The sequence below is a fragment of the Ovis canadensis genome, chromosome 18 (genome assembly GCF_042477335.2).
Source record: "Ovis canadensis isolate MfBH-ARS-UI-01 breed Bighorn chromosome 18, ARS-UI_OviCan_v2, whole genome shotgun sequence".
NCBI lineage: Eukaryota > Metazoa > Chordata > Mammalia > Artiodactyla > Bovidae > Ovis > Ovis canadensis.
Window position 1 is genome coordinate 20,548,327 of NC_091262.1, and position 21,607 is coordinate 20,569,933.

A 21,607-nucleotide genomic window follows, 5' to 3' on the forward strand; every position below is an offset into this window, starting at 1 on the left:
TTCCTCCCAACAAACCAGGAAAGGACTGGTTCACAATTGGAAAAGGAGTACAATGAGGCCGTATATTGTCACTCTGCTTATGTAACTTATATGCAGAGTACATCATGCAAAATGCTGGGCTGGATGAACCACCAGCTGGAATCAAGGTTGCTGGGAGAAATGTCAACAACCTCAGCGATGCAGATAGTACCAGCCTAGTGACAGAAGGTGAAGAGGAACTAAAGAGCCTCTTGATGAGGGTGAAAGAGAAGAGCGAAAAATCTGGCTTAAAACTCAGCGTTTGGACTTCGCTGGTGGCTCAGTGATGAAGAGTCCACTTGCCAATGTAGGAGATCTGGGTTTGATTAGTGATCCTGGAGGAGCCCCCGTGCTGCAGAGTGGCTCAGTCCATGCTCCACAGGTGCTGAACCTGCGCCCTAGAGCCCACGCCCTGCAGCAAGGGAAGCCTGAGCACCGCAGCCAGAGAAAAGCCCGCACAGCAGCAAAGACCCAGCACAGCCAATAAGTAGGAAATAGTTTAAAAAGAACTTAATGTTCAAAACACTAAGATCGTGACATCCAGTCCCATCACTTCATGGCATATAGGTGGGGAGACATGGAAGCTGACTTGACTTTATCTTCTTGGGCTCCAGAATCACTGTGGACTGTGTGACTGCAGCCATGAAATTAACAGATGCTTGCTCCTTGGAAGGAAAGCTATGACAAACCTAGACAGCGTGTTAAAAAGTAGAGACATCACTCTGCCAACAGAGGTCCATATGATCAAAGCTATGGTTTTCCCAGCAGCATGTATGAATATGAAAGTTGGACCATAGGGAAAGCTGAGCACTGAAGAACTGATGCTTTTGAACTGTGATGCTGTAGAAGACTCTAGAGAGTCCCTTGGACTGCAAGATCCAACCAGTGAATCCTAAAGGAAATCAACCCTAATTATTCACTGGAAGGACTGATACTGAAGCTGAAGCTCTGATAGTTTGGCCACCTAATGATAAGAGCCGACTCATTGGAAAAGGTCCTGATACTGGTGAAGGTTGAGGGCAGGAGGGAAAGGGAGCAAAAGAGGATAAGATAGTTGGATGACATCACCGACTTAACAGACATAAGTTTGAGCAAACTCCAGGTGACAGTGAAGGGTGAGGAAGCCTGGCGTGCTGCAGTCCATGGAGTCACAAAGAGTCAGACACTACTGGGTGACTGAACAACAGCTATCAAGTAACCACTCAGGGAGCAAGAGGGTGGTTGGCACGGTGAGACTGAGGTTTGCGGTGCAGAGAAAGCAAAATAAATGATGAGGAAGGAAATCCCCATATAATTTGTTGGTTGTTATACAAGGGGGTTGAATAGCTCCTTTTATTCCAAGGTGAAGATTTTTCTTTTCTTTCTCTCACTTTGTCTCGAGTGAGAGGAAAGACAAGAGAGGCAGAAGCCCTCACTCACAAGCCACGTTTCTCTCTTCCTTGCAGACCCGAACGGAAGCGGAGGGAGGTCATGCAGATCGCCAACACCACCATGTCCAGCCGGAGCAGGAACACCACGGTGCTGGACACCTACAACATCACAGACCCGGAAGAGCTCGAGACTGAGTACCCTTTCTTCGAGAGCAGAGTGGACAACAAGGAGAGAACTGTCATCTCCAACCTCCGGCCTTTTACTCTGTACCGAATCGACATCCACAGCTGTAACCACGAGGCTGAGAAGCTTGGCTGCAGCGCCTCCAACTTTGTCTTTGCAAGAACCATGCCTGCAGGTACAGTGTGATCCAGCTCACCCACACCCAACCTAGTGGAGCAGACTGATTTGAAGAGACAGAGGCTGACACTCTTGGTCTGTCCTGCTAATTAAAGAACAGTGCTCGTTTGCAGGTGGCTTGGAAGCCCAACAGGGAATGGCATCCAGGCATAGCTCCCACTCCCACCCCAGTCTCTCCGTGCAAAGTACTTTGAGAGCAGGGAGCTTGATTCAGGGTCGACTCTTTTCCTTCTTCTCGTGGGTTTGCGTTATGCATTCCCACAGCCCTTTTCTGCCAGGCCCCTCCCTGAGTTTCCATGAAATCCCCAGTGTGCAGCCCTGATTCAGAGTGAGCATCCTCCTCGGGCAGCTCCCGTGCAGTCTTTGGTCCTGCTTGCTTGGTCTTCACCTTCCCCTTGTAAGTTAGAAGCTGCCTATGGCTCAGACAGCCACACACCCACCTTTCAGGATGGGCCAACTGCAGCATTCGCAACCCTGCAGAGCTGGCAGGGAACACAGAGTGTCTGCGTCTGGGGATGGGGCCTCCTGGGTTCGGTTCCAGCCTCTGCCAGACAACCCTGCCTTCCTCTTCTCACCCTCCCAGGAGGGACACAGCCCAGCTGATTTCTCAGAGCTATTCCCAGCTAGAACTTGCAGTGACTTTGCTCACCACCTGGCTTACTCCTTTAAGAAACAAAAGCAAGAGAGCAAGCACCCCAGCCTCCCCCGGCAGCTGGAGGAATCACTGATTCCACCCCAGCGAGCTCGCGCTCAGCGCCAGCTTCCTGGCGGCTTCCTCCCAGGCTTGAGGACCATCCTTCACACCTGCCCGGAAGTTGTATCTGCTGCATACAGATGCGGAGCATAGGGTCCAGGACCCCACCTGCAGGCTGGGGCCTCCGCTTCTGCTCACGGCACGCCTTGTCCATGCTGCTAGTATCAATGGCATCGCGTAGAAGCCGAGAACCAGACCAAGAATTGCCAAGATAGTCCTCCTGTGCTCGAGAGTAGGCTTTCCTGTTGAGGGACCGGAGTGGGAAGGGAGGGTATGGTGGCATCTTGAGACTTACAATCATTAGGTTGTTCCGATTCCAAAACCCCCGCTGTGTGTGCGTGGCCAGGCCAAGAGGAGTCACCGCGGCTGCTGTCCACTGTCCTGTGTGAGGGGCTGGGGAGGCCGTTCTTAAGTTAGTCCAGTGTTTCTGTCCCTCCCTGGGGGCTCGAAGCTAACTTTCTTGCCTGTTTCAATTGTTTCACAGAAGGAGCAGATGACATTCCTGGGCCAGTGACCTGGGAGCCAAGGCCTGAGAACTCCATCTTTTTAAAATGGCCAGAACCTGAGAATCCCAATGGATTGATCCTCATGTATGAAATAAAATATGGATCCCAAGTGGAGGTGAGTCTGGACGTCGGGCACGTGTGGGTGCATTTCCATTACAGGTGTGGTGTGCGTTACACTGAAACACAGGGCACCCCCGGTTAGCTGAAGACTAAACAATGGAACAAGGAGGTGAGTCAGTGAGGATTTAGGTCTTTCTAGCAGCTCTCTGCTCTTTGAGGAATTTTCATGGTGTGCAGGAGCTGGCTTATCCTCACCCCCCAAGAAACTGCTTCTTTACAGAAAGTGATGTTTCGGCCTAGAGACTGGTCTTAATAACTTAATCTTTCTGAAACTCTTTTTGGTTAAAGAAATAAGGTCTGGTTAGCACTTGGGTGCGCTTTCAGTTACTGGAGGACTGCCACCATGTAGAGCCGGTGTTTGCCCTTTCCCTGCGAATCGGCATCAGCGTTCAGCAGGAGGCGAGCGGCCAGGCAGCCACAGCCGCCCGTTTCCAACATGCGTAGGGGAATTGACACCTGTGTTTTATTTCTTCCAGGATCAGCGGGAATGTGTGTCCAGACAGGAGTACAGGAAGTATGGAGGAGCCAAGCTAAACCGGCTCAACCCAGGGAACTACACAGCCCGGATCCAGGCCACCTCTCTCTCTGGGAATGGGTCATGGACGGAGCCTGTGTTCTTCTATGTTCAGGCCAAGAGTAAGGCCATGGTGGGAGCTGCTGATGGGGCTGGGCCCGGGGAAGCCTGATATTCTGATTCCCATCACCCACCACTTAGAAGAGGCACACTAATGCCGGCACCCCATCTGGGAGCTCAGGCTGGGGAGCTGCTGCACGTGGAGTCCCTGCCTCAGGGACCCTCTTCTGAGGGAGTCAGCAAGGGGGTCCTCGCTCTCAGCTTGAGTTACGTCCAGAACATTTTACAAAGTACTGAATTGACCGTTCTGCCTTCTGCGTCGTCAGGGATGCTGGTTGGGGCTCAGACTCAGGGCTTAGCATCCTAAGGGGGGACACAAACCCGGGGGCCTTCTGGTGCAGCCTGCTTTAGGGCAGGAGTCGTCACATGACAGAATCCCAGGCCGAGGCAGCGCCCCATCACTGCTCATCGGTAAAATGCAGATGCGCTTATAAAGCAGCAGCGCACATTGAGAGTACGCAGTACTCCGTGTGTGGTGATGGCTTCCCACGTGGCGCGAGTGGCAGAGAACCTCCTGCCAATACAGAAGACGTCAGAGACGTGGGTTCGCTCCCTGGGTCAGGACAATCCCCTGGAGGAGGGCATGGCAACACAGTCCAGTATTCCTGCCTGGAGAATCCCATGGACAGAGGAGCCTGGCGGGCTGCAGTCCTCGGGGTTGCAAAGCGTTGGACACGACTGAAGCGCGCATGCACACACACACTCCCCATTTGGCACAGAGGCTGGGCCGTGTGTTCAGTTTACGCTGAAACCATCAACACGACAGTATTCTTAGAAGGCCATTCTATGTGAGGATTTGAGATTTTAAAACTGAGTTTTGTAAAATGTATGAGCACAAGGGCACTGTACTTGCGTGGCCAAGAAAATTCGGTATTTTCGGTTGGTGACATAAATATTCCTTGTTATTTCCATTTTGAGTTTGTACTATTTTGTAGTAGAAACCAGATTTTTAAGATTATTTCATGTTCAGATAATGGGATCAGACTGGTCGTAACACTATTCCTGACTGCTTGCTGGAGGAGAAGCGACCCCCACGCGCTGAGTGGTGCTTCTTTTGGGTCGAGTGGGCAGTTCGCACTGCCCTGGTCCCCTCTGGCATGCACGCCTGTGCTGCTCGGGTCTGGAGTCTGAGTTATTAAACCCAGGATTCAGTGGACCCAGCAGTCCATCTGGTTAGTGCCTGAAAGTCCAAGTCACGCACGGTATTTAGAAATCTATGGCGTGACAGATACCAAAGAAGGGTGGGGGGAAATAGAGTTGCCGACCTTGAGGCATCATTTTATGAGCCTGGCACTGTACAAGGGCAAAACAGACGCTTAAACAGATCGTTCCGTCATCTGAAATGGTCTGAATTCTCCATGCAACCCATGTCACCTGCTCTTTGCAGTTGGCAGGTGCCATGCCTTCCAGCGAGGGAACTTTCTCCGTACTCCCAGAGCCCTCCCCAAAGAAGCGACTTCTTGCCCTGCTCTGTGGCCTTCCCCTGTCCACATCTATCCCTCAGGAACAGAGCCCAGGTTTAGAGGACTCAGGCGGCACTGTGTTCTTTGAAATAGCAGTGTGGGCTTCTGACGCAGTGAGCTTGGCTTGTCGGCAAGAAGCCGTCCTATCTGCTGTCGCCCCCCCCCCCCATTGACCCTGTGGGTCCTGGGAGCCCGTGGGGCACCCAGAGCCCCTCTGGTGGCACCTTTCCGGCAGGAGTTGGCAAACACCACCGGGAAACTGGATCTATGTGCCTGCTTTACTCTCAGGAGGCTCTTCCTGTGTCAGACCAGACTCCCTCCTGCTATGATTGAACCTCTTCTCCTGCTCAGTCCTCAGAGGAGACAGAAGCTTTGGAAGCTTTCTGGCAACTGCTCTCCTTTTAGGAGCTCTTCATGTGCTTGAATGCTATTAAATTACTCTTCAGGCTTTTCTTCTCCAGACTAAATAATCTCAAGTTTTGGGCCCTTTCTCACAAGCCAGTCTCAGAAACCAATTTTCCAGCCATTCAATCATTTTGTTCTTCTCTGGATGTGTTCCGGTTTCTCCATGTCCCTGTTGAAATGTGAAACTCAAAAAGAACATGGTACACCCTGACCAGTAGTAGTACAAGTGATACAAATAGAATAAATAGTCCTCGGGGAGCAAAAAAAAAAAACAAAAAACCCTCCGCTAGCTTCCCAAAAACCGTGTTAACTTCCAACTGTTTCCAAGAACCAGAAAATGTAGGAGCCTGCATCCATTTCTAGAGCATTTTGATAAAAATACTTTAATTAAAAAATTAAAATAGGTTTAGTAGTCCTTACAGAGTAATAATAATAGTAGTATTTAGTGGCAAAGTAATTATTGATGGGGGGGCTTAATAGATGTAACTGGGTCCCCAGTGAGTTCCACCCTCATTTCCACATAGACATTTCTCAAATATCCCACAGGCGCTTGAGATGCCTCATGCACAAAACCAGAATCACAGCTGGCACCTTCAGAATCCCTCCCGACCCCTCTATTCCTCAGCTCAGTCTGTGGCCCTGTAACCCGCACAGTCCCCAAGCCAGAAGCCTCGCGGCCAGCGCTCCCCTTTCCTTCTCTCCTGCCACCCACTTCTCATTCAGACCCACATCTCATCTTTTCTGCCTCTACATTCTCTCTGGGGTCCAGCTTCTGTAGCTGCCACCACCGCCTCAGCTCAGAGCCTCTAAGGCACTTATTTCATGGGGAAAGTGCGAGCTGGGGTACAGGAAGCCTAGATGCCCAGGCCAGCCCGCTGCCTGTGTGACCTTGCGGGGAACAGTTCATCTCTGTGAGTCTCGGTCGTTCATAGAAAAGGAGCAGTGATTCCCTCGTGAGGTCCAAGTTGGGCAATGCAGAACATGCCCAGGACCCCTCCCCTGGAGAGGGCAGAGTCCCCTCCCCACTGCCAGCCGCTCAGGCTGTCCTCGGGCACAGCCAGCTCTCCCCACCCGGGTGCCATCAAGTTCCCTGCAGGGCTGGAGGGCGCCCCTGTCCCTCCTCATCTGCAGGGTGCAGTTCACGCTGCTTAGCCTGGACAGGGCCGCTGGGAGCCGGCCCTGGCTTCTCTGCATGTCACTTCCAGCCATGCTACGCTTGGCCAGCTTCTCCTGACTCCCTCCACACTCCTGTTTCCTCCCTGCCTCCTTGCAGTGTGTGTAGCCCACTTGTCTGGTGGTTCTGCTACCTGTGGACATACTGATGGCCAGTGTCCAGCTGCATTTTCTAAGCGTGTGGGTCAGTGTCCAGCCTGTCATCTGTCATCTAAGAGCTGAGCGTGGTAACGAGCAGGTGTGAGCCCTGTGGTCTCAGCCTGTAACTGTGGCCTCTGATGTCTGGGAGAGAATTCAGAGCAGCTTTGGTAAAGGGTGCCATCTAATTACTCTTGTTTTTTTAAGTTGTCTGTGGAAGTGTCTTAAGACAGATTGAGCTTGAGCACTATATACATAAAAATCTATTCATCTTATTTTACAAAATGTGTGCGACTCCATTGATAGTCGTCTAGCTGTGTGTGTGTGTGTGTGTGTGCACTCAGCTGTATCCAACTCTTGTCAACCCTGTGGGCTGCGGCCCACCAGGCTCCTCTGTCCATGGGATTTTCCAGGCGATAATACCGGCATGGGTTGCCATTTCCTACCCCAGGGATTGAACCTTTGTCTCCCAGGTCTCCTGCACTGCAGGCAGATTCTTTAGCGCTGAGCCACCAGAGATTATTTTACTTAAATCCATCATTTGAACTATTTCAGAATATACTTAGCTTGACAATAAAAATGACTCTATTTCTCAGTCTGCACTTCTTTAATATTTTGCAAATGACTTGGTTTTCTTTCTCTTTTTTTTTGTTATAGCCGACTAGAATTCCTAGTTCGTGATAAGCAATAGAGGAATTCTCAGGGATTTTTTTTATACTTTCAACTAAATATGAAATATGTTTATCTCCTGACATGCTCTCATTTCTGGCTTGTTTCTGCAGCAACATATGAGAACTTCATCCACCTGATGATTGCTCTGCCCATCGCGGTTCTGTTGATAGTGGGAGGCTTGGTTATAATGCTGTATGTCTTCCATAGAAAAAGGTGAGTGCCTTGGTGCGAAGTTCAGACACGTGCTGCTTCGGACTGGTTTGATGATTTGAACCTGAGTTAAGATGAACTTTTTGAGGAGTTTAAGGAAATATCTTATGGATCAGAAAATCTGATTTTCCAGTCAAATGTTCTTTACAGAAAAGAGAACATTTTCTAATGATTCAACAGCAGAAATTTGTTTTTTTTTTTTTTTTTTTTGGAGTCTGGTTGACCCATCACAGATATTGCTGCTTCTGCAAAGCTTTTTCAAACATGGTATTTTAACCCTGTCCATAAAATAAGCTTTCAGTTTCCAATGAAGTAAAGAAAGAAATGTTTCTAATTTGAGGCCAAGGAGGAAGCCAAGAGAGGCTTTAGGGTGAGCTGTCCTGATGGCACTCCCCTCCCCCACTCCTCCTGGTCCTTAATGAATCAGAACAAATAAAACAGACGAAAGTACAAACAGAAATGTGTGGGGTTTTTTTTTTTTTCCTCACCTAAATTTTGTCTTTTTGGCAGAAATAACAGCAGGCTGGGAAATGGAGTGCTGTATGCCTCTGTGAACCCGGAGTATTTCAGTGCAGCTGATGGTAAGTCCCTGCCTGAGGTCCCAGCTCGGGAACTTTTGAGTGTTAGTAATTCAGGGGAATACGTTTGCGTTGTTTTGAGGTACCTTTGACCTCAGATCTGTCTTCACTAATACTTTTCTTTTTTAAAAAACCAAAGTTTTGAGCAATTCACTGCATATGTCAAAAATTCTAGGACTGTTTGAGCTGCCCCAAGAGAATACGGGCTTCAGAGATGAATGTGGCCAACACAGTAATTCATTTATTTAATTGCCTGAAATTTTATGCTAGAATGAGAAAAGCTGTGTAGTTGTCAGGATCTAGTTGAAGACATGCTGGAGCTGACAAAGCAGTCCTTTTAAACTAGTTCTACCTTGAGTTCCATGTCTTTAAAATTGTCTTTGATCACCACGGCTTCTCAGCGTTTTGTATCTCGGGAGATTTTCTGTTCATTCCCTCCTGACTAGGGTCTCCATAGCCCGTTCACATTCCCTCTGGTAATTACTCTTGAGAGCTGTTTAATTTAAACGGCTGAGAAGGTCTTACTTGGAAGTTGGATTGTGCTTTTTTTCCCCCTTTTTTGCTATCTTGTCTTCCTAGTTTGCCAAAATCCAACCTTTTCAAAGATAGTCAGGGTGAGCCCTTTGCCCTTGGGTGCCACTAACTGGCCCTTTGCTAGGGGCATTCACAAATGCCAACCCATTTGATCCTTACATCCTTATGAAGGTGAAAGTGTTAGTCACTTAGTCATGTCTGACTCCTTGCAAACCCATGCATGGACTGTAGCCCGCCAGGCTCCTCTGTCCATGGCATTCTCCAGGCAAGAACATGAGTGGGCAGCCATTCCCTTCTCCAGGGGATCTTCCTGACCCAGGAATCAAGCCCTGGCCTCTTGCATTGCAGGCAGATTCCTTACCTCCTAAGCCACCAAGAAACCCTGTAGAATGGATTTTCTGATGCTTCTGTCTCTTCGCTGGGTGATGAGGCTCAGAGAAGAAACACGTCCAGGTCACAGAACTAGGCAGTTGAGAAGTCAGGGTAAAGCAGTCCTGGGCACTGTGTTAACGTGTGATGCAGTTGCTGTGGGGAAGGACTGTGAGGTTCTGGGGGTATTGCAGGCAAGCTGGCCCGTGGGAGGAGCTGGACCCAGTCTGTCAAATGCATAAGGAGTGGAATTAGGAAAATTGTTTGCCTCGCTCATGCTTCAGATGGAAGCATGTATGCAGGAGACATGGAATAAAGAGTCCTGATTATTCTGACTGCTCATCCTCGTCAAATGAGGAAGCGATTGAAAGCACTGTATATAAGTGTGTGATCTTTACTACTGGGATTGCTTTAATAATTTCTAATTCTAATTGTGTTTACAATAGAATCAGTCAAAAGCAGAGTCCTCTGAATAGGAATCAAATGTAGAATGATGAGGACATTATAAAGGTCTCGCGAAGTTGTATTTTTAAAAGGCATCTATGTGCTTCCTTGGTGGTCCAGGGGTTAAGAATACGCCTTGCAATGCAAGGACACTGATTTGATCCCTGGTCGAGGAAGATCCCACATGCCAGGGAGCAGCTAACCCCTTGAGCCACGGCTGCTGGGCATACACTCTCAAAGCCACGAGCTACAGGTACTGAAGCCCACACACCTGGAGCCTGAGCTCTGCCACAAGAGAAGCCAGTGGTGAGAAGCCCGCACACTGCAGCAGGGTAGCCCCCGCCCGCGACAGCCAGAGGAAGCCTGCGCGCTGCAGCAAAGCCCACCACAGCCAGAAATAAAGCGGATAATGTGTCTAAACTAAAAGGCATATATGCGTACACGCGTGCCTATACATCTGTGTGTGTACGTATAAGGCACAGAGAATGTTCTGGAAGGATACATGCCAAACTTAAATGAGTGATTACTTGTGAAGAGGGTCTTTTTCTTTAAAAAAAAAAAAAAAGACTTTAATGCAGTGTTTATATAAATGTAGTTTTTAATCAATTAATCTAATATAGATTATTGTTTATTTATAATTTATTATTAATATAGGAAAATGCAAGGCCACTTCCCTGCTCTGTCAGTTTGGAGTGAGATTGCTGTAGAGAATAAAGCACAGGAGATTGGCATTTGCAGCTTTGACTATGAAGTATCTAGGAACTTTGAGAGCGCACAATCAAATCAGACTCTAATGGCAATTTGAATTCAAGTTCTGTGTCTTTCCAGAGTGCTTTCATCATATAATCTCTTGATTCTTTAAAAACAAAACAAAGCTTACTGTCACTCAGGCCAACAGGTAGGAATACGGTCACCGTATTTGAACTTAATTTATTTGGCCTTTGGACAAGCATCTTATAACTAGTTTCCTCAAGGGGCAACAAAATGACATCGCAGTTCAAAAATGCTTAAAAAACTTCTCTCTCTGAAAGCTGATCTGCATGTCACCATTCTCCAAGCACACTGAAAATCCCCTCCGGGGAAACGCTGATAGCATTGTGCGCGTAAGCCTCTGCTGCCCGGGAGGGCTTAGGGCTACTGGCTAAAGTCAGAGCTGTTGGGCTGAATTGAGAGAAGGGATTGTGAGTATTGACTTCAGCCACCTCCAAGGGATGAATGTGATTGGTTTTAACTCCATGTTTCGTGGTGTGCTACATAGCTAATTCTGATTAAAAGCAAGCCTGGATTTTCAGAGATAAATGGATATAGACTGTCTCTTTATACTTTCTGAGGGGTATCAGAGAGTCTTACCTACTAGGGTGTCTTGCGTATTTACTCTCCTAAGCAAGCATCAGCCTCCTCTTCCAGGATATAAAGTGGCTAAGCCACATGGAGGGTGGAATTCCGTTTGTGGCATTCCTGAACACATACCTACGTACTATGAAATACAAAAATTACGTGAAAGAAAATTCTATATTGATTAACATAGTCCATACTGGACATTCCTTAGAGGTGTAAATTGGTGGTATCTCCTGGGCCTGATTCATAGAATACAGCTGTCAACCCACTTCTTCTCTTACATCCAGCCGAAGGCCCACAGTTAACATCTAAAAGCATAAAGGCAAACACAGGTTCCCAGTCTTTCTGCGTTTCTGAGCCAAGGCCATCTCTTTCCGAGCAGTGGAGCTGGCCAGGGGTTCCCCTCTCAGACAAGCACATGAGCACACAGCATTAGAAGAGTGTGGTTATAACTGAAATTTCTTATGGATCTGTGGAACAGGTGCGTTTTCCTTTAGTTCTCACCTACCCATCAGAGTGGTCGGATGGATTTTCTTCTGTTTTCTTTCTTTCCTCCCTTCTTCCTTTCCCTCTTTCTCCTTCCTCCTACCTCGAATTATTTATTTATTTTCTTAAACCAGCTTGGATCTGACCAGAAGCATAGGCTGGAGAGGAAATCATATTCAGGCTTAGTCATCGCCAAGCCTCACTCCCCAGCCCCTCACCCCAGTGGTGGGAGGTCCCTGAGTTCACAGAGCCCAGGCCCAAGTCCTGGGGAGACCCTTCTGCTCATCAGCTGTCCCTTCCTGCATGCTGGTCAGCACTGACTACTCCTCGGTAGGAATGAGCAGTGAGACAGGGCTCATCGCTTCCGTAGCTCACTCAGTGTCCCAGGGTCTCTGACTCTGTCCAGGCTAGAGCAGAGCTACCCATGGAAGTGTTAATGCCAGTCCCATAAGAAACCTGAAATGTTTCTAGTAGCCACATATAAAACAGGAAAAATAAACTAGCAAAATACATATTGATAATGTTTTCTTTAAGTATATCCAAAGTATTATCAGTTTTAATATGTAGTCAGTATAAAAGTTACTGAAGTATTATATTATGTTTTGAAATCCAGCGTGGATTTTATACTTATAGATAGCAACATCCGAAGTTAAACGACTTTCTGTTTCTTCCTTGCCATTGGTATCTTTGAATTATCTCTAGAAATCCGTGAGGACTTGAAATTCTAATGTTTGACTATACAGTGGCCTTGCTGAAATCCCCAGCCTGTGGGAGATTCCAGAGCCAGCCATGTGCCCGTGTCCCCCGGTGCTCTTCTCTGTGGGCTCCAGGGAGTGGGACCTTGCCCTCCTTGGCCTGGAGTTTGCCCGGAACGTGTCCTACCCCAGCCCTGTCCCGCTGGCTCAGCTCCGGCCTCTTCCTTCTCAGTGTACGTGCCTGACGAGTGGGAGGTGGCCCGGGAGAAGATCACCATGAGCCGCGAGCTGGGCCAGGGCTCCTTCGGGATGGTCTACGAAGGCGTGGCCAAGGGCGTGGTCAAGGATGAGCCCGAGACCAGGGTGGCCATTAAGACGGTGAACGAGGCCGCCAGCATGCGCGAGCGGATCGAGTTCCTCAACGAGGCCTCGGTGATGAAGGAGTTCAACTGTCACCACGTGGTAAGAGGGGGCCCCGGGTGTGGGCCGCACACTCGGGGTTGCCGTCTCACCCCGGCTTCCAGGGGGCTCCCCGTCACCCCGCTGCTCCGTTAGACGCTGTGCACACGGAGTTTCCAGAGGCGGTGCAGGGCCGCCCCTGAGCCCCGGGGCCCGTGGTGCGGGCTCTGCTCCAGCCCGGTGGTCCTGGCGGCGGGGAGCTGTATCGTGGGGGGTCCTCACCCGCTCAGCGCTTCTCGCTGTGTCTTTCCTCACAGGTGCGCTTGCTGGGCGTGGTGTCCCAGGGCCAGCCGACGCTGGTCATCATGGAACTGATGACCCGGGGGGACCTCAAGAGTTATCTCCGGTCTCTGAGGCCAGAAATGGAGGTAAGTTTTGATTTTCCTCTGCATCCCATGTCATCAACAGACCTCCCTTTCCTTTAGAACCTTCCCCAGAAGATCCTGTGTCTGTAAATCCGTGTACTTTCCTTGCTGCATGCTTGGTTCTCGGTCCTTCATAGCTGCAGTCCCCAACCATTTTGGCACCAGGGGCCGCTTTCACGGAAGACAGTTTTTCCACAGGCCAGAGCCGGGGGATGATTTGGGGGTGATTCAGGCACCTTACGTTCATTGTGCACTTCGTGTGCATGCTGAGTCGCTTCAGTCGTGTCCAACTCTTCGCAGCCCTATGGGCTGCAGCCTGCCAGGCTCCTCTGTCCATGGGATTCTCCAGGAAGGAATCCTGCAGTAGGTTGCCATTTCCTCCTTCAGGGATCTTCCTGACTTAAAGATCGAGCCCACATGTCCTGCATTGCCCGCCGACTCTTTACCCACTGAGTCGCCTTAAGAGAAACCCTTACTGTGCACTTTATTTCTAATCTAATGCCGATGCTGATCTGACAGGAGGTTCTGGTCCATGGCCCAGAGGTTGGGGACTCCTGCTTTATACGAAGGAATTCCCTGGCCACAGAGAGACCTGGATCTTCAGTGAGAGGCCCTTGCCAGTACGCAGATACCCCGTGAACCAACCCCCTGTGGGATTTTGCTGCCCCCTCACTCTCTCTACCCACCGTGTCACCTCCTCCAGCACCGTCTCTCCAATTCCCACTGACAGGCCTGTCCACACCGCTGCTTCCCTGTAGCCTTTCCTGCCCCCACTCTGTCTGGGGTACCCGTCTCTGCTGCCCCCTCTTGGGCTGCGCTTGTCAGAGCTCAGTGTCAGGTTGACCTGCCTTTTCTGCCGGGATGCCTTCCCCCAGGCTGGTGCACAGACTCCCACTCCCTCAGAAGCCCACGAGCCACGTGTGCCTTCTCCCCTCCCATGGGCAGTCTGAGCCGTTGAGCCGAGGGAGCCCTATTTCTGAAAATGGGGCTCCCCTCCTGCATCCACATTCCCGGCTTTATCCTCAGTCAGCGTCTTGCTTGAGCTTCTGAATGATCATCGCCTCAGCTGAACCATGATCTCTTCCTAGTCTCGGGAGAAATACCAATTTGTATTACAAGCTTCAGGTTCATCACCGCGGTGTCTCTCCTTCGGCAGCGTGAACCCAGCTTTTAATAATCTGGAGGCATGACTTTTAAGAGAGTAGTTCTAAAAGTAAACTGGGAGATAAATACTTAGAAGGAATACTAGCCACGTCTGCCTTCCACTTGACTGCCTCGCTGGGCCTCACTGGGGTCCTGACGTTGCTGCCTATTGAGGAAACATTGGGTCTGCTGGATGAGCCTTGGATCCTGCCCTTTCTTTACCCTTTTTGAATGTCTGTAGCCTGTCTCTGAGCTTAATCTCTGTTTTCTTCATTTAATCGGCAACTGGATCTTCTCCCAAATAGTAGTTCCTTAGTTTTTGTTCCAAGCACTTGTTCATACGTGGCTTCCCTTACTCACAGCCGATGGGTGTGGTTCTGCGAGGCCCACGGAGCCCCATGTGGACCGAGGCCCCGAGCAGGGAGGTTTGCGACACACCCACCCTTTGTTCTGCCTCGCGGGGCGCCCAGCTCCCCTGGCCCTCAGTGCCTTGCCCCAGCCCGCTCTGTAATACCCAGACCAGCACAAAGGACAAAGGCTCCATCAGCTGGCGGCTGGAGGCGTGGCAGCGTGTTTCCTATCAGATTCATGGACGCCACCTCTGAGGAGCCCGAAGCACTCGTTGCCCCCGTCCCCAGTCTCAGACACAGAGTGAAAAGCTCATCGCCCTCGGCCTGGCTCTGCCATAGCTGTCTGCATCTCAGGCGGCGGCTTCGGGCTCTGGGCCTTGGTTTCCTTCCCTGTGGATAAGAGGGTTGGTCCTTCTCATATCAAAATTTCGCTTTTAGGTTTGTCGGATTTAAAGTTGTCCTTTCTGACCCACGTCAAGCATAAAGCTGCGTGTGCTTGTCCCATGGTTCTGCTATGTTCTGCACGGCATCCTCTCCCCACACCGAAGGTTCACCCGTTCCCCTCACTGACTGTGGGTGCGCTTGTTGGCACATCTTAAGCAGTTCTAAGCAAATTAAAGATTTCTGTTCTCTAAAACATCTGAAAGCATGGCAGTATTAGCACTGTGAACCAACGGAAAGTCAGCCCTCTCTTTCAATAATTAAAATCGGGTTCCTTTCTTTGCTTCTGTTTGTTGTATTAATCATGAATGGCCACTTCTAATAAAAAAGAAAGTGAAGTCGCTCAGTCCTGTCCGACTCTTCGTGGCCCCGTGGACTGTAGCCTGCCAGGCTCCTCTGTCCATGGGATTTTCCAGGCAAGAGTACTGGAGTGGGTTGCCATTTCCTTCTCTGTTTGTCATATTAATCGTGAGTGGCCACTTCTAATAAGCACCTAACTTAATACTCCACAACTTCTTAAACCTAAACTTAACATTTTACCTGCACTTTCCTAGTGTACCAGACCAGGCACATCCAAAGCCCTGGAAAGGCTCATCCATACAAGGCCCCTTTCTACAGGAAAGGGGTGTTCTGGCTTACCCTCGGGCCATCTCATCACGTCCCCAGGCAGCTCAGTGATGAGGATTTTAAACCACAGGCATTCCTGATAGTAGCTTCAGAATTCAAGTGTAGGGACCCAACCCATAAGTATTTGGAAAGTTGTTACCCTGCTTCTAGAAGCCAGCTTTGGGGCAGAAACTGCCCCCTCTGCGGGTAAAGCCAGCAACCCCTAGGCATGGTCCCCGGTCATCCTCCTAGCAGTGACCCCGCCTTGACCCCAGGGGTGCGAAAGAGCCCAGGCAGGAGGCAGTGCACACCCTTCTCGTGGCCCAGGGTTTGAGCTGGGGAGGGCGCACACGGGGCCTGTCCAAGCAGGACGGCTTTACATGTCGCGAGAGGTGCTCTATAGTCAGGGAAACCAAGGTAAAGTGTCGAACTCACGCAAGCAAGAGATGGTCAGCACAGAAATCTTCTTTTGGGGTAAAGAAACTTGGCCACACGTTTTATATGATGTTTTTCTAAGTGGACTTATTATTTGGGGGTATTTCTTTTCAGTGCCAAAGTCGGTATGTTGCCCTCCTCTGCAAAGAGGAAATGTTTATCCATGTTACTTGTTGGACATCAGTCCCCTCCAGAGTAGGCATCCTCTGAACTTAAATGAATTGTCAAGGACTTGCTTTCCACATCAAGCACAGAAAATTATAATCCAAGGAATGCCACTCTGTAAGGGGAACAAATTAATCTTGATGTCTTTGTACTTTAGAAGAAAGTGGAAGGGAAAGAGGAGGAGTAAGTAATTTATAACAAAGCTTTTGTGGAAAATAATGTATCCAGTGTCCATTCAGGGCTGTTTGCTTATTTCCACACAGCCTTTGTAACGTCCCCTCCCTCCTTTTCCCTATATGGACTTGAATTGTAGACATAAAAGGAAGACTTAGACTAGTTGTAATTTGAGTATCCAGAATTCTTAATATCAAAAATTCCTGGCTTCACTTTAAGTGCTGTTAGTCCCACCGCAACACCAAAGGTGCTGGTCCGAGTTGTGCTAATAGGCTCTCCTCTCTGCAGCTCTGCGCTGGGTCAAAGGGCAGTGCCACCGCCTCCTTCTGAGCCACTCCTGGTTTCCTTGAAGAATTACGTGGGGTGCTCAGGTTGAACAAAAGAGGATCAAGAAACCCTGAAAGAGCGTGGGGTGGGAAGAATTCCTAAATTCTCATGTGTATCTTTTTTTTTTTAATTCTCCAACAGAATAATCCAGTCCTAGCACCTCCCAGCCTAAGCAAAATGATCCAGATGGCTGGCGAGATTGCAGATGGCATGGCATACCTCAACGCCAATAAGTTTGTCCACAGAGACCTCGCTGCCCGGAACTGCATGGTGGCCGAAGATTTCACAGTCAAAATCGGAGGTGTGTTCTTAGCTTTTCAGATCTGCGCTAAAGTCACACGTGTCTTAGGGACCCCGTGGGCATTAGCTGGCCCGGGGAGAGGTCTTCCCGCACATCCTGTGACTGCAGAGGCTTGCTCTTGGGAGTCATGTGATTGTGTCCCATTGGTAGTCAACCAGCCAGGCTGGCTCCAGTCTCAATGGCACATGGCTGCAGTGGTCCAGGCAGTGGGCAAGGGCGAGCTGAGGCCATGATCCCTGCAGGTGCCTCTCCCGGGATGTGGGGGATTTCTCAGCAGAATAGTTGTAAGCACCGGTTCCAAAAATAGTTGAGAAAATGTCCTCAGGCGATTTTGATTTGGACATAAAAGTCACCATCCAGACTACCAGTATGTCCTCCAGTTTTCCAAACTCTGGAGTTTTCTAAGAGGTGAGGCCCCCTGGGTGAACCCCATGCGCAGAGCCGGGGTGGTGACGGGGCAGGTGGTCCCTTGGCGGGGGAAGACCTCTGCCCTCCAGGGCCCACACTTGAGCTGATCGGCCTCTGGGCTCCTGATCCTTGTGTGTGTGCCAAGTTGCTTCAGTCTTTGTGACCCTATGGGCTGCAGCCCTCCAGGCTTCTCTGTCCATGGGATTCTCCAGGCAAGAATACTGGAGTGGGTTGCCACGCCCTTCTCCAAGGGATCTTCCTGGTCCAGGGATCGAACCCGCATCTCCTGTGTCTCCTGCATTGGCAGGCGGGTTCTTCCAGCCCCACCTGGGATCTTTGTCAACCCTGACTTGGCATCTAACCAGCCTGCTCCTTAGAACCCTTGTCACTGCCCACCATCACAGTAAAAACGTGGAGCGGATTACATTTCTGGTCACTGGTTAGGAGTTTATTTCAGCCTTTAGGCTTGGTTTTAACTGTGGTGTTTGAATCTGCTTGATCAACACACATGTAACGTCAGGGCTGCTTAGGAACCACCTGCTCTTCCCACTATGAGATGACGATGGTTCAGAAAAATGCTAAATATTTCTCCTGAGAAACCACAGGAAGACCCTACGTTCAAAAACTATTCAAAATTAGCCTCTCTGCCTAGCCCATGTTCTGGAAGTGCTCACCTTCCTTTAGCAGAGCTGTGGTGTTTTTTTATTTACACAGTGAATATTTGAGTGAATATTTTGGCTCTTTGATAAACAGTGAGTAGCCCTCTAGAATGGTTTCCCAAGTAGAACCCATGTCACTATAGACATGCCACCTGGTTAAACAGCAGGTGTCTTTATCTTTCATTTGTAAGGAGCTTGAGGTGATGGATGGAGCTGTATCACAGAGCAGATACACTTGGCCATCAATTACTCCGTGTGTCCCTAGATTTGGCCCTTTGATGCCCCCGAGAGTCTGAGAGGCTGTCCTGCCCCGGGGCTCGACCCTCTGGCCACTGCCAGGGCTTCCTCTGTGCGCCTCCTCCCTTTTCAGCGGTGACTCAGACTGTTCCCACATGGATGCTCACCAGCTCCTCTTCCCCAGCTGCAGAGCCGGGCAGCCGCTAACTAAAGAAACCTGGTTCTGCCACCAGAAGCCTCGAGGCTTGAGGCAGGTGTCCTGAGCTCTGTGAGCCTCAGTGTCTTGACCTCGGACGGGGGCATGATCGTAAGAGAGCCATGAGATGCTGGAGGGACCGGGTGCAGGACGGCCCAAGGCGCCTCAGTGCCTGGCGCGGGCACGTCCTAACTCCCTGCTGCTCCCTCAGGGCCCTGCCTGCCCCACAGTACCACTGAGAATGCCCCCAAGGGCTGTTCTTGTGCCACTGGCCGCTGAGAGTCCAAATCAGTAAGGCCTCAGTTTGCTGTTTAACCAGGTGGCATGTCTATCGTGACATTTCCTTTGTACTTGTGTTTTTCTTCCTAAAATTTGAACTTTTTCTTTTGAGTTAAGGAAGAAATAGTCTGTGCTCCTTTTCTGGGATTTTTTTTTTTCTTTTTGTACAAGTAAAAGCAAATCCTCTAATTTGCATGTCACTGGATTAGTTTGGAGATAAGACTTCAGCTCTTCATTTTCATTCTTCACAAGGGTTCGGAAATGTTTTTCTAATACCCAGTGTCTGATGGATTACAAATACAGCAAGTAATTTCACCACAGGCAGTTCAATGGCCCTTAGCATAGGACAAGGAAATTATGTTGGTTAGCATCCAAGGAACTTTGTTCTCTGTGTTTGCTTTGTAGCCTTACCTCTTTGTGGCAGAGTTAGAGGCATAAATGAACATTTTTAAAAGGAGAGTGGCCCTTTCTCCTGAGAAGGAGACGGAAGATGCCCTGTAAGGAGAGGTTACATGATTGAGTGGAAAATCAAACTCTGACAAAGAAGCAATAATTTAGGATTATAAAGCAAGCCTGCCATCAAACATAATTATGTGACTTCTTCTAGAGTCATGGAAAATGGGAGACATTTTCAAAAATGAGTGGGAGTATTATGTTGAAAAACATTATTGAGTAATAGCTTCAGGGCCTAGTAAATAGCATCTCTTAGGCAGCTTGCTGTGGACTTTTTTTGCTGTGAATTGGTACTCTCAATATTTTCCCCCTTATTAGATGGTGAAACTACTTTCATTTCCTCTGATAATGAGGCAGTGCTACCAAGTAAATAAAAGTCAACATGCTCCTGGCTATTTGATCATGTTTTTAAACCACAGATAAATGACCTTTGCTCTACACAGTATGTATTTTCCTGATAAACTATGGGTCTTGATAATTTGTAAGATGCCTCTCATTTTAAATGCAATGAGAAAACTAACTTTTTAACAGAACTACGATATAAATATATTTACAGGCAGAGATATCTGGGCATTTGCTTGTCATGTGACTCACTGACCCTCATCAGACGGCAGCACGGACACCCACACGAGTGTCCCCTTGGCTCGGCCGCGGGCACAGGCCCTCTCTGAGCCATCATCGTTCTCTCTGCTTCTGCCCCGCAGTGCTCACCCAGGGTAACCTCACACCCTCTCTCCTTCTCACAGATTTTGGGATGACAAGAGACATCTATGAGACGGACTATTACCGGAAGGGGGGGAAGGGGCTGCTGCCCGTCCGCTGGATGTCCCCCGAGTCCCTCAAGGATGGAGTCTTCACCACTCACTCTGACGTCTGGTACGAGTCCTGTCCTGTCCCCCCGCTTTCTGTTCCCTGTTGCTTATGTCCAGCTTTGGCTGCGTGTGATGCGGGCCACCCCCTCGTCGTGGACGCATTCCTGCTGTCAGTGGGCACTTGTGGGACCTAAAGACTTTGCAGGACCAATATTTCTTTCAGTGCTGAGCGGCTCACCAGGTCGTTAGGAGACCCAGAGACACAACCCCAGGGGCTGGGATGTGGGGACAAGCCAGAAAACATCACCTTTTTCTGCTTCATCCCCTGCCTGCCTTCTCTCATTTTCTTTCACAATAAATAGATACCGTGGGGTCAGGGCCGGGGGTGGAGGGGGGGCGTTGCTTCACCTAATTAAACCTTCAGATTACAAACATTGCTTATTTTAGAGCCAAAGTTTGAGTCTTGATGTGTTTTCCTGCTGGTCCCATCTGCTCTCTGTCCTCTTCCAATGGGTCTTCCAGGGGGTCATCGTTGTTGACCCAGGGATGGTGTGGAAAGCAAAATGCCCCCTCAGTCATGGTCGTATCTTGGGGTAGAGAGCGTCAGTTGAGGATGCAGAAGCCTCTCGCAGTGTTTGTTGCAGCTCCTCAGCAGCCTTGCAGAGAGGTGGTCAGGTTCTGAAATATGACTGAGGTTCTTGGCAGGCGAAGGCCCTGGCACATCTGCCTTCAAGAACGTCAGCTAGTTCCCTGGCTGTCCTCTGGGGAGATCCCATCACTGATGTGTTACAGAAATGGTAGTTGTTTACTCCAGCCATCCGGATGACCACATAGAGGAGTTATTTAAACAGTGACAGACGTCATTTTTTTTTTTTAACCTCTTGACCCTTCACAGTTCAAGGGCCTTGGATCCTGTTTAGAAGACAGGTGCAAATTGGAAATAGCATTTGAATATGACCCAGCAAAGCATGATTGCTTCTTGAGCTCAAGTATGAGATCTGTTTTGCAATCAGTCTGTTCAAGATGCTTCTCTCTTCATGGTCAAATCAAAGTGCTCAACACCATTTTTAGATAACAGAGAGGACGGGGAGGGGCAGGCCTGGGTCCACACTGCCTCTGTTTATTCTGGGATCCCTGCTTCCAACAACTTCGAGGTCAGTTTACAGGGCAATAAAATAGAAAACCACGGGAGCCAAGAAAAACAGGGGCGGGGCAGAAAGATAAAACTAGAGTTGTTGATATCCCATAGGCTAAGTTTACCAAATTCTGGTTAGTGGTGATTGTGACAAGCTGCAGCAAAGAGTGCTCTGCCATTTTTCTCCCATTTGATGACATTGACATTATGAACCAGGAGGAAAAATACATATATACAAACAAGAGTAGGGATTTCATCTTCATTCCATTCACTGTTCAGGCTTTGACAGTGCTTTAGCTTTTTTTTTTTTTTTTAATAGTCCTGAGGATCACACTGGTAAGGTGGGTAGGCCAGGATGATGGAGAATTTAGAGGGCTTCTCAGCGGCCCAGAAT

General features: G+C 49.3%; 1 protein-coding gene across 1 annotated transcript in view; it reads left to right on the forward strand.

Moving 5' to 3' along the window:
* IGF1R (insulin like growth factor 1 receptor) overlaps positions 1-21,607 on the forward strand; it is a 298,490-nt gene that overhangs the window by 264,325 nt on the left and 12,558 nt on the right. Inside the window, exons 11-19 of the mRNA XM_069559224.1 lie at positions 1,464-1,747; positions 2,988-3,124; positions 3,606-3,765; positions 7,725-7,827; positions 8,335-8,405; positions 12,501-12,730; positions 12,985-13,095; positions 16,875-17,034; positions 20,013-20,142. Coding sequence (XP_069415325.1) covers positions 1,464-1,747; positions 2,988-3,124; positions 3,606-3,765; positions 7,725-7,827; positions 8,335-8,405; positions 12,501-12,730; positions 12,985-13,095; positions 16,875-17,034; positions 20,013-20,142 — 1,386 coding nt within the window. The remainder of the gene's footprint in view (positions 1-1,463; positions 1,748-2,987; positions 3,125-3,605; positions 3,766-7,724; positions 7,828-8,334; positions 8,406-12,500; positions 12,731-12,984; positions 13,096-16,874; positions 17,035-20,012; positions 20,143-21,607) is intronic.